The 11,726-nt window shown below is 50.0% G+C and overlaps 2 protein-coding genes across 2 annotated transcripts; both read right to left on the bottom strand.

The window, feature by feature from the left end:
* Window positions 1-89: 89 nt before the first annotated feature.
* Atp6v0b (ATPase H+ transporting V0 subunit b) lies at window positions 90-3,156 on the bottom strand. The gene is made up of 8 exons (XM_042682435.1): window positions 2,991-3,156; window positions 2,296-2,344; window positions 2,036-2,119; window positions 1,836-1,913; window positions 1,599-1,668; window positions 1,413-1,464; window positions 996-1,186; window positions 90-398 (listed from the first exon to the last, which is right to left on the bottom strand). The coding sequence occupies exons 1-8, from the start codon at window positions 3,055-3,057 to the stop codon at window positions 372-374; spliced, it is 618 nt and encodes a 205-aa protein (XP_042538369.1). The 5' UTR covers window positions 3,058-3,156; the 3' UTR covers window positions 90-371.
* Window positions 3,157-5,793: 2,637 nt separating this feature from the next.
* Window positions 5,794-8,876, bottom strand: Dph2 (diphthamide biosynthesis 2). The gene is made up of 6 exons (XM_042678328.1): window positions 8,602-8,876; window positions 8,266-8,378; window positions 7,814-8,037; window positions 6,956-7,633; window positions 6,700-6,876; window positions 5,794-6,620 (listed from the first exon to the last, which is right to left on the bottom strand). Exons 1-6 carry the CDS (start codon window positions 8,746-8,748, stop codon window positions 6,496-6,498), a joined length of 1,464 nt encoding a protein of 487 aa, XP_042534262.1. The 5' UTR covers window positions 8,749-8,876; the 3' UTR covers window positions 5,794-6,495.
* Between the last annotated feature and the right edge of the window lie 2,850 nt (window positions 8,877-11,726).

Below are 11,726 nucleotides of genomic sequence, written 5' to 3'. Positions count from 1 at the left end.
CAGAAGGTGGCAAGATGAAGTGGAGTCATATGGGCCCTTTACCCTTTCTCTGTGAAGGTGGCGCAAGATGGCAAAGAAGCTGCATTAACCCAGACAAATAACACGTTTATTTCACAACAACGGAAAGATGGGTAAGGGTGGAAGTTGGGGCCACAGGTGCACAACTGTACACAGTCACCATCAACAGCCCACTTCTCACACTGAAGATGCAGCCTGGACTGTGGTGCCTCTAAGTCAACAGGCAGCAAAAAGGTGAGTGCAGAAGGGCCCTGAACACCAAGGCCCCTGGAAGGCTAAGAGGTACAGCTCCAGCTATCCCAGGAAAAACAGCAATAAATAAGAGCAGGGCATGGCCCCACCCACCAGATCATCTAGTCACCCATCTTCACTTTGGAGGTCTGAAAAAGAAGAATGGGAGAAATCAGACAGGGGTAGAAGACCATTGATAAGACAGTGAACAAGACCTGACCCAGCAAGTCTGTAACCCAATAGACAGACAATAGATGATGACCAGACAGCAGACAAATGAACAAGGACAGCCAGATAAAGAGTGTGGAACAGATAGATGGAGCGAAGTGGCATATAGTGTCAAGTCAACGCAGTCAAGCACCTCATCATTTGGCCCCTCAAGCTGATCCTTTAGGTCATAAGACATACTGTCTTGACAACCATGTCAGACACAGATACAGGCCTTGAGAGAAACAGGTCAAGACGCACTGACATAAAACAAGATCCCAACCCAATCCAGACCACAAAGACATCATCTGTATTTCCAGAGTCAGCAGCAGACAGGAAAAGGATAACAGATAAAAACAGAAAGAGGGTCTAAATGAGAGAAACACACAGCAACAGAGACAAAAACAAGGAGAAACAGGAGACTGGAATGAGGTGGTGGAAGCTGTTATGGGTAGAGAGGGAAGCACTTTCAACTCCTCTGTAAGGAGGGTAAGGCTGAGAGGGGGTAAGGACAAAGACTCCCCAATGGGATCTGGCACCTGAAGGATTGCGACGATGACCCCAAAGAGGCCGATGGCACTGCCAAAGATCTCCACGATGAGAACTTTTACAAAGAGGCTGGGGTTCTGTGCGTCGGCCAGGGCGGCCCCACTGCCCACGATGCCCACGCAGACTCCACAGAAGAGGTTAGACAGACCCACTGTGAGGCCAGCCCCAAACATGGAGTAGCCTAGGGATAGAGAGTTGCTCACTGAGACCAAGCCACATACAGGAGGGATGAAGACAGGGCCCAACATGGACTAACAGGACCAATCCCACCCCAACTCTGCAAAGCAGACCAAATAGCTGAGAGAGTATCAAAATGGGAGTCCAAGCTGGGAGGCAGGAGCTCTTTAGCTCTTTAGCAGGTATGAAGGCCCAGCTTTTCACCTTTAGACACCCACCCACCTACTCACCTGCGTGGTAGTTTCGATAGCCAATAGCTTTGGGGTCAGTAGCACTGAAAGGCTAGGGGAGAGCAGGCAAAAAAAAAAAAAAAATCAGAAACCATCCCTTATGCACCCACTTCCCCTCCCTGCAATCTCTACACAATGTGTAAAACACTGGAATGGATAACCACCCCTCACCCTGGTTTTCCTTACCTCAGCCATGTTGCTAATGACAATCGCCATAATAATGCCATAGATAGCCACAGCCTCACAGAATATGATACTGGCAGTGGTAAAGGTGGGTGAAGAAGAGAAGAGAAAAATATAAAAAAACAGCCTCCTGAAAGTCCTCAACCTTTCTTCTACTCACATCCCACCCTGTTGAGAGACTCATCAGAAGCAGTATGCCATCAAATCAACCACAGCTCTTCCTCCACCAAGGGCCCTTACCTGACTAGGTTCTTGGTCTTGATCCTGGGGGCTTTCACCCCTCCGCCAATGATGGAGGAACCAGTAATATAGATACCCCTGGTGGAAGGAGAAGCAACTAAGGAAAGGCTAAGACACTGCCCCGTGGATGACTAAGAACCAAATGATACCATTTGCAATGACTCAGCCCCTCCCCCCAAGTCCACCATCCCAACACTCACCAGGCTGCCCCAACCACAGACAAGGAGATTGCTAGGCCAATGCCCAAGTTCGACCACATGAAGGGGGAAGTCTCAGTCAGGAACCTGGTGTCGAAAAGGGAAGAATAACTCAGCTCTTGTTGGAAAGGGGACACAAACCCCACCAGCTCACAAGCTGCAAAGATAGCTTTCAATCTCCTGAAGGCCCATGGTGTGGGGCAGGGGCTCAGACCACAGAGAGAAGCCGCTGTTAGGGGAATCCACTCCCTGCCCTCCCTTACCATGCCACATCGAAGCGGAAGCCCAAGTCAAAAATGGTGTAGCAGATTCCTGCAGCAGTGAGAAAAAGGATGAGGGACTGCTCTCGGGAGAAGCTCCCCAACCTAGAGATGGACTGTCCAGTTGGCGACCATCTAATCTACATTCAAGACAAGGAAGTGCTCGGGCTAGCCCCCAAGTGAAACATATCCTTCTGCTCAGTCCTCCGTTTTTCTGCCACTCCCTCTAACATAGTTCCCTCAATGTCACAAAGACCCTTCACAGACGCGTAGGGCAGGTCTGAAAACCCTGGAGGCCAGGAGGGAGCAGTAAGTGTGGGCCAGACTCTGCCAGACCCCACCGGATCCCGCCGGCGCCGCTGTTTACCCAACATGCTGTGAGGAATGACAAGGGGGAGGGGAGACGGTGTAAACGATGGAGAAGGGGAACCAGAGCGGCCGGCTGAGACCCAAGCAGGCTGGTCGCGAGCAAGAAAAGGGACGGAAGCAGTACGATGCTATGACAGGACCCGTGGCTCCCACCTGCCACCGCCCGAACCTGGCCTCCACAGCGGTCGGGGGCTCCAGCAGGTGGAAGGCAGGTCCGGGAGGCCAGGAGAGAGGCGCCGGGGCCTGCTGCTCCTGCCACCGCAGCCCCGGTGCCTCTAACCGGTCGGCTCGCCCCGCCGCTGCCCGCGCCCGCCCGGGCCCGGCCTCACCCACGACAGCCATGCAGGCCCAGAAGGCCACGAAGACCCCGGAATACAGCAGCACTAGCCCCGACATGGTGGCAACGACGGCGGGGGTAGGACTGGTGCAGCCAGAGCTAACCCGAGTCCCAGCGTCCACCTTCCACCCGCAGTCTACACACCCGCCCGCAGCGTCACCTGACGTGCCCACGTGACTCCGCGGCACCACGTGACCTCCACCGAGCCCCTGCGTGCTGCGTTTCGGGCTAGAGCTTGGCGGCGGCGTCCGACAGGCGCAGAGCATTGTGGTACTTGTAGTTCCGCCTCAGGGGCGGTTCTGGCGCCCTCTTGCCAGGTTCCAGCTCCTGTGGGTCTCTGGCCACCATCGTCCTTTTCAGTGTTGGGCTGTTTCTTCTGTGCGCAGCCTATTGCCTGGCTAACACCAGCTGGTTCTCAGTTCTTCCCTACTGGCAGCTGTGTTGGCACCCAACTGTATATATCCCTAGTATGTACTGTTAACACTCAGTAGTGATCTCCGTGTGTCAGCTCTGAGTTCCCATTATGCCCCGAGATCCTTGTAAGGCCTTGTCACTCCTAGCTGAAATGCCCGAGCATTCCCATTTCACTTACAAAAGACAAAATATTAACATTCGCCCGGGTGCTGGTGATTCACACCTGTAATCCTAGCTACTCATGAAGCTGAGAACTGAGGATAGTGGCTCAAAGCCAGCCCGGGCAGGAAAGTCCACAAGACTCTGACCTCCAGTTAACCACCAGAAAACTGTAAGTGGCGCTGTGGCTCTGGTGGTAGAAGGCTAGCCTTGAGCTGAAGAGCTCAGGGGCAGTGCCAAGAGTTCAAGCCCCATGACCAACAACAACAAACACAAAAAAACAAGATTCTATCTATATAGCGTCCCATGCTCCCACCCAGGGTGGGAGTGAAGGTGGGGTACTTTGGGGTGAGTTGGGGCACTGTGGGGTGATCTAAGGCTGGAACCCAGGATTTCTGGCATGCTAGGCAAGCATTCACCACTGAATTGCTTCCCTGGGCCCCTAATACTCCACTCTCTGTGGCTGCCCTCTTGCCTCAGCTACCTGTTATCATACCCTACGTGTCCTTGCATCTGTTCTCTCTGCTTCTAATTAGCCATCTGGTTTTTTTCTCTGTGACTTCTAGTCTCTGCTCACTTTCAAAGGCTTTATCTGACCATCCTATTTAATACTGTAATGCCCATCTCCTTGAACACTCCTTTTCTGCCCAGCTTTGTATTTCCTTGGATGGCTTACTTATCACAACTGGCTATACTAAATATTGTATTCTGTCTACCTCTCCTGAAAGAATGTAAGCACCGACACAGTGGGTCCTCAATACATTTGTAGAACATGATTGATGCCCACTTTGTTCCAGTTTCCACAGTTAGTACAGTTTGTCTACCATTAGACAAAGTCAGGGAATTAGATTTGGACAATGCTAGCATATAAGAAGATTCTCAAGAAAAACAGAGAAGAATCAGTCATTTTTTTCACTTCACTTTCTCAAATTTTATGGTCTAGCAATTCTTTTTTTTTTTTGGTCCGGTCGTGGGCCTGAACTCTGGGCCTGGGCGCTGTCCCTCAGCTCTTCAGCTCAAGGCTAGCGCTCTACCACTTGAGCCACAGCACCACTTCCGGCTTTTTTCTTTTTGCTTATGTGGTGCTGAGGAATCGAACCCAGGGCCTCAGGCATACAAGGCAAGCGCTCTACCACTGAGCCACCTTCCTAGCCCTAGCAATTCTTTATTTATTTATTTTATTTTTTTGGTAAGTCGTGGAGCCTGAACTCTGGGTCTAGGCACTGTCCCTCAGCTCTTCAGCTCAAGGCTAGCACTCTACCACTTGAGCTACAGTGCCACTTGCAGTTTTTTTCTGCTTATGTGGTGCTGAGGAATTGAACCCAGGGCCTCATGCATGCGAGGCAAGCACTCTACCACTGAGCCATTTTCCCAGCCCACAATTCCACTTTACTTAAAGCACCCACCATGTCAGTTGATGGATGCCTGTAATTAAGCCCAAATGCTTTTTATTGTTTTGGGTTTGGTTTTTTCCCCCTGGCAATTATTATTATTTTTGTTGGTTGTGGGGCTTGAACTCTGGGCTTGGGTGCTGTCCCTAAACTCTTCAGCCCAAGGCCAGTGCTCTTCCACTTGAGCCACAGCACCACTTCTGGTTTTCTGATGTTTAGTTGGAGATGAGAGTCTCACAAACTTTCCTTACCTGGCTACCTTTGAACTATAATCCTTAGATCTCAGCCTCCTGAGTAGCTAGGACTACAGGTGTGAGCCACTGGTGCCTGGGTCTCCTGGCAATTATTTTTTACTCTACAAGAACCATCTTAGCCTTGCCTGAGTCTTCATCAAATGCCTGCTATGAGATCCACCTACACCTGGGATTCCCTCTTCACAGATATACTGTTTCACTAGTTGGTCACTGCCTATTTAATTCTCTCTCTCTTATTTTTTGATTGGTCATGGGGCTTGAATTCTGGGCCTGGGTGCTGTCCCTCAGCTCTTCAGCTCAAGTCTAGCACTCTACCACTTGAGCCACAGTGTTCTGGTTTTCTGAGTGGTTTATTGGAGATAAAGAGTCTCACAAACCTGCCCGGGCTGGGTTTGAACCATGATCTTCAGATCTCAGCCTACTGAGTAGCTAGGAATACAGGCCTGAGCCACTGGCTCCCGGCTTAACTCACTTCTGAACCACATTAAGGCAGGAATCTAGTTAAATAAAATTCAAATCTGCACCCATAGGATCTGTACATGGCCTGACTATTGGATGAATAAAAAGAAACAGGAGAAAAAGTATTTGGCTTATTTGAGTTTCTGTGATGTCCCTGGGAAAACAAGCTTTGAGTCAAAGTAGACCAGCATTATCCAATAGAACTTTCTGTAACAGAGATGCCCGTTAGCTGTGCTGTCCCCTCATGCAGTTATTTGAGTACTTGAGATGTGATTAGTGTGACTGAGAAATAGAGGTTTTAATATATTTTATTGAAATTAAAATGGCCACATGTGTCTAGTGAATGTTATTCTGGACAGTATAGTCCTAGACCAGTGGGAGATCAGTAGAGGCATAACTACTGCTGGTTATGTCCCTAAAAAGGACATTCCCATTGTCTGGAGACACTACCCAGACTAAAATGTCAACAGTGCTTAGGTTGTGAAATCTTGCTTTGAACCATCTAACACATCTGTCCCTTAACAAGGGCAGATGGTCACCTGTAGATGAAGAACTGTGTGTGACTGGCTAAAGGTCTTATGTTGTGCTCACAACAGATGGGCCCAGAAGGCCTCTGGGAAACCCCTAAGCCCTTTTCCCCATCAAACAACGCATTTACTGAGCCAATATGAGCTAAGCCTCTCAGTACCAGGAGAAGAGGACATGGATTCTGTTTTCAATGAGGGACCATTGACATCTCTCCATTCAGGCTCCTTCAAGGATCTTGGAGCATTAAAGATCCCAACAGAGACTCTTAAGTTTGTGTGTCTGGTCTACAGTATCAACTGCTTCCCTCATTCTCATAGGCAATGGCAATCCCTCGTCTTCCACTCACAGCTTCTGTCACAGGAGTCTGACCCAGGCATGGCTCCAGGCCCTGCCAGCTCCGGGAATTAAGGAATGAGGCTGTAGAGAGAGGGAGCATAGTCTAAGTCAGCTGGACTTGGGGAAGAGCCCAGCAGGTGGTGGAGAGCTGTACACTTACCTGCAGGGCTGCTCTCAGCCAGCTGCAGTGAGGGCCGAGGGGTCAGGGCAGAGCACCCAGGATCATTTGATGACTTCCAAGAAGGTGGGGGTCGGAGCTCCCCAGAAATGAGTGACACATCTGGGGTGTCCCACAGCTCTGACTCAGGTGGTGGGAGAGGCACATGGAAAGGAGAGCCTGGAAGGGAGAAAAGAAATCAATACTGGTTCCCAGACTCTATATCCCAAGTTTCTGTCAGGAGTGTCCCATCACTCACCAGGTAACAAGTCTGCATAATGTGTGAGGTATGGAGTCAGGCCTGGAGGTGGCCAAGCAGGGTTGCAGGCAGCCTCCAACTCACATGGTGTCAAGATAGGCCGGAAGAAGCTCTCAGAAGGATACGGGGCTAGGGCACCCAGAGGACAAGCCAATAGCACAAAGACATCCATCTCAGGGAAGTTGGCAAGTTTGGCAGGGGTGGGCCGTCCCAGGGCCAACACATAACTACGTTTGCCTGCAGCCTGAGTCAGGTTCCTCAAGTGTGCCAGTGCTTCACGGTGTCGGGCCACACCCAATGTGCCTACCAGCAGCCCTACCACACGGGCATCTCTGGCCCTCTCTACCAGATACCGTCTTCGTGCTCTTAGCCGTCCAGCCCGGGCACTCTCATCCTGTATCTGTCCTGTGTCTGGGCAGCAGGAAGAGAAGGGCTTCCCTGGTGCCCACCCTAAAAGCAGCCTGCTCAGGTCTGGGTCAAGATCAGGGTTGGCCTCAGAACCCCCCACATAGAAAGCACCATATTCTTCCAGTCTCCTCCCTGGGGCTAGAGGAAAGTGACGCCCAAAACACTCCAGAGGCTCAGACTCTGGATTGGAAGCCTCAACTGGCAGATGAAGAGCTGGACTAGAGACAAGCAGATCTTGATACTTTGGGCGCAGGAGAGTGGCCAAGGCCTCTGGAGGAAAAAAAGGAATGTAGTATCAGGGTTGAGGCCTAGAAAAATACAAGATCCCTTATCCCCAGGAGACTGGTAAACAAAGGCTAGGCCAACCCATGTCAAGAGCTCTACAGGAGTGTACTGAAATGGGAAATTTCATGGCCTATCTTTCCTTTCTATACAGGCATAATCTCTCACCCAGGGCATGGGCACAGGCTGGCTCGCTCAGCAGTACCACAGGTGCTGTGGGGTCTGGGTTCTGGGCTTCAAAAGCCTTGGCACAGAGCTCCAAAGCCACAAAACGTTGACCAAGGATGAAGGCAACAGGCAGTGGTCGAGCTGGAGGGCTTAAACAGGCAGGGCCAAAGTGTACAAGGGCCTGAGCTCCAGCTTGCTCGGCACCCAGCACATCCACACAGCAGCTGCAGGAGAGATACCATCGTGAGATCTGTTCCCACCCCAGATAAGCTGTCACCAATGGGAACTATGGTCAGTGAGAGGAGTCACTGTCATTATCCTCACCGTCATCACCACCACCACCACGCTATTCATCATCATTACCATGTTATTAGAGGCAAACGCTAACTAACATAGCAGGGAAATCCCAAACCTGGACTGCAGGCCTACCCCATTTACGCCCAAGTTCACACCTGCCATAGGCGGTATCGCCTAAAATGAACATCTTCGATCCAGTGGTCTCTTCTAATCGTGCAGCCACGGCTCCTGCATCTCCCAGTAGTTGGTCAGGGAACTGCAAGGCCACCTTTAAGCATAAGCCGTGGAGTCAGAAACAGCTTCTCCCGCATCACAGAAAACCTCTGGGACTCCCCCCACCCCTTTCTCCACCCATACTAAGCTTCAAAGATCCCAGAGGAGCCCTCGTCCTATCTTGTCCTCAGAAAATCTCCCTAAGATCCCGATCCTCTAGACGACACATACTCGGAGACGAACACCCCACCACATACATACCGTAAGTCGGCCCTTACCCGCTGACATTGCCGGTCTCGGACAAATCCAACAACTCTCTCCAGCTCGTACACTCGGTCGAGGTCCGCAGAAGGAGTGAGCAATCCTGGGACGCCCGCCTCCCTCTGCAGGGCCACCTCTGCAGGGCTGCTGAACGTAGACTCCATTAGGCACAGCTTGCGTGTCCGGACTCAACGGGAACAGTTTGGGGGAAGTTGTGTCTTAAAAATAGCTCTCGGAAGGGTAGGGACAGAGATGTTTCGCTGAGGGACAGAAACATTCCCTTCAAACTCGTTTCTCCACCACACATGGGTTTGTGGGGCGATTACTTCCGGGTTTGAGGCGTGGCCTATGGCAGCCTCACCAATCCTAGGCTAGCACTGTTACTATCTTCCAATCACCGCCTAGCACAGAGAGCCAATGAACAGCCTATGCTGAGGGCAGGTCGGAAGTGCCTCCGTGGGAGGCGTGATGCATACTGGGTGTTGTAGTTTCACTGGCTCCTGGCCCCCTCTCCCTCCTCTTCTAGAGTGCTTCTATCAGCCTGCTGCAGGCACTGGCACTCCCCTCCAGAACACCGGCCCCCTAAGTTACTACCGCAAGTTGAGTAGCGCCTACGTGCCGTTCATGTTAAGCAGCTGTGCACACACTACTTTTTTTTTTTTTTTTGCCAGTCCTGGGGCTTGAACTCGGCCCGGGCACTGTCCCTGAGCTTCTTTTGCTCAAGGCTAGCACTCTACCAGTTACGCCACAGAGTCACTTCTGCCTTTTTCTGTTTATGTGGTATGAGAAATGGAACCCAGGGCTTCATGCATGCAAGCACTGTACCACTATGCCACATTCCCAACCCACATTGTGTAATTTTTATCTCAGTGCAAACTGCCTGGATCTGAAAATTGTGTTTGGCTACTTATGAGTCTTACAGGAATGTCGGTGCCAATTTCCTTATCTGAAGAATAGGTGGTTTAACAACAGTACTTCCTGATGGGATTGTCTTGAGGGTTAAGTTTATTTATAATATGTTGAGGTAGTTATTTACATCTCATTTGCTATTATCCTCAGTAGTCTGTCAATCAGGCATTGAGCAGTACTGTTCACCAGAGACAATTTTTATGTGAGTCCTGGGCTTGAATTCAGGGCCTGGGCTCTGTCTCTGAACTTTTTTGCACAAGGCTAGCATTCTACCACTTGAGTCATTTAGTGAAGTTCATTGGAAGTTAAGAGTCTCAAGGACGTTCTTGCCTGAGCTGGCTTTGAATCATGATCCTCAGATCTCAGCCTCCTGAGTAGCTAGAATTACAGGCCTGGACCACCAGCACCTGTTGAGACTACATTTCTAAGGGTTGTTGTTTTTTTTTTTTTTTTTTTTGGGGGGGGGGTGTTTGTAAGAATCCTTAAGACAAGGAAACAGAGAATTGAAGACTCTACTTGTCTAGCAGTATACCATAGGTCTACATCCAACACAACAGGTCAGTGGCACAATAAACTTGAAAGCCAGTTCTTCTGATTTCAAAAGCTCTCATTTCCTACTTTATATACACTATATTTGCCATGGGAAGGGTAGGGGAGGTAGAAAACAGCTGGATGCCATGTATTAGAACTAAAGGACCAAAAGTATGTATATCTCTGCATGCACAAAAGAGATGTAACATCTCTGCGTAGTACAGATGAAGAGTTAGTTGATAAGAGGATTGAAGGGAGGGCAAATTATAATAAAGTGACTGATGCTATCTGGTGCAGGAAGAAATTGAATGAGGAAGAATGGAGAACACAGAACTCATGCAGAGGTCAGCAGTGGCTCAAGTCTATAAGCCTAGCTACTCAGGAAGCTTAGATCTGAGAATTGAGGTTTGGAATCAACCAAGGCAGACAAATAGGAGACTAAAAAAAAAAAAAAGTAAAGCAGTGCACAAGACCCTGAACTCAAGCCCCAGTAAGTATTAGAAAAAAAGTGGAGGAGGGAAGCCGGGCGCTGGTGGCTCACGCCTGTAATCCTAGCTACTCAGGAGGCTGAGATCTGAGGATCACGGTTCAAAGCCAGCCCGGGCAGGAAAGACTGTGAGACTCCTATCTCCAATAAACTACCAGAAAACCGGAAGTGGCGCTGTAGCTCAAGTGGTAGAGCACTTGCCTTGAGCTGAAGAGCTGAAGGACAGCGCCCAGGCCTAGAGTTCAAGCCCCACGACCGACAAAAAAAAAAAAAAAGTGGAGGAGGGGATGTGGGACACATGGACATAACCTCATCAAGGGACTCAAACCTCATAGGTCAGAATGGGGAGAACTGGGCCCTTCTCTCTAGATCTTACTGAGAAGGCTGTGGTGCTGGAGAGGGAGCCCAGATGTATCTATGGCTGAGGAGGCTGAAAGTGGGGCAATTCTGCTAAGAAGGAAGAGTAGACCAGCAGCTGTCCCTGGTCCTAAGTGAGCCCTCATCATGTGCTATAGATACATAAAACAATACTAGGTCCTGCCTTTCTCCTCCTTCAGAAGCTTGCAATGCCTTTTCCTCTCCCCTATACTTTTTTTCTAGCCGTTTTCAACCATGTGTAAGTTGAGGTGCTACAAAACCTTACACTGGCCAGGTGCCAGTGGCTCATGCCTGTAATTCTAGCTATTCAGAAGGCTGAGATCTGAGGATCATGGTTCAACCAGCCCTGGGCAGAAAAGTCCATGAGACTTTTTCTTTTTTTGTGGTCGTGGGGATTGAACTCTGGTCCTGGGTGCTGTCTCTCAGCTCTTCAGCTCAAGGCTACCGCTCTACCACTTGAGCCACAGTGCCACTTCCTGGTTTTCGGAGTGGTTTATTAGAGATAAGTCTCACCAACTTTCCTGCCTTGGCTGGCTTTGAACTATGATCTTCAGATCTCAGCCTACTGGGTAGCTAGGATTATAGGTGTGAGCCACCGACGCTTGGTTCCCTGAGACTGTTATCTTGAATAAACCACCAGAAAACCGGAAGTGGCTCTGTGGCTCAAAGTGGTAGAGGGTCAGCCTTGAGCTGAAAAGCTGAGGGACAGCGCCCAGGCCGAGTTCAAGCCCAAAACCGACCAAAAAAAAATCAAAAACCCAAAAAACCCTACACTGAATACCCTCTGGGAAACTCAAAACCCCATCCATTTCTTCCTTTCCAAGTGGATCTACCCAA

The sequence above is a fragment of the Dipodomys spectabilis genome, unplaced genomic scaffold, assembly GCF_019054845.1.
Source record: "Dipodomys spectabilis isolate Male_0828 unplaced genomic scaffold, ASM1905484v1 ptg000002l, whole genome shotgun sequence".
NCBI classification, from domain to species: Eukaryota; Metazoa; Chordata; class Mammalia; order Rodentia; family Heteromyidae; genus Dipodomys; species Dipodomys spectabilis.
This window is presented reverse-complemented; position numbering and strand designations above follow the sequence as displayed.

Excerpts from the sequence above, each read along its gene's own strand:
- Atp6v0b (XM_042682435.1), bottom strand. The coding sequence starts at position 3,057 with ATGTCGGGGCTAGTGCTGCTGTATTCCGGGGTCTTCGTGGCCTTCTGG. Across the intron at positions 2,120-2,295 it reads TTCCGCTTCGATGTGGCATG|GTTCCTGACTGAGACTTCCC; the intron begins GTAAGGGAGGGC and ends TTTCGACACCAG. Across the intron at positions 1,914-2,035 it reads TCTGTGGTTGGGGCAGCCTG|GGGTATCTATATTACTGGTT; the intron begins GTGAGTGTTGGG and ends TCCTTCCACCAG.
- Dph2 (XM_042678328.1), bottom strand. The coding sequence starts at position 8,748 with ATGGAGTCTACGTTCAGCAGCCCTGCAGAGGTGGCCCTGCAGAGGGAG. Across the intron at positions 8,379-8,601 it reads GAGACCGGCAATGTCAGCGG|GTGGCCTTGCAGTTCCCTGA; the intron begins GTAAGGGCCGAC and ends TTATGCTTAAAG. Across the intron at positions 6,621-6,699 it reads GGCTGAGAGCAGCCCTGCAG|CCTCATTCCTTAATTCCCGG; the intron begins GTAAGTGTACAG and ends CTCTCTCTACAG.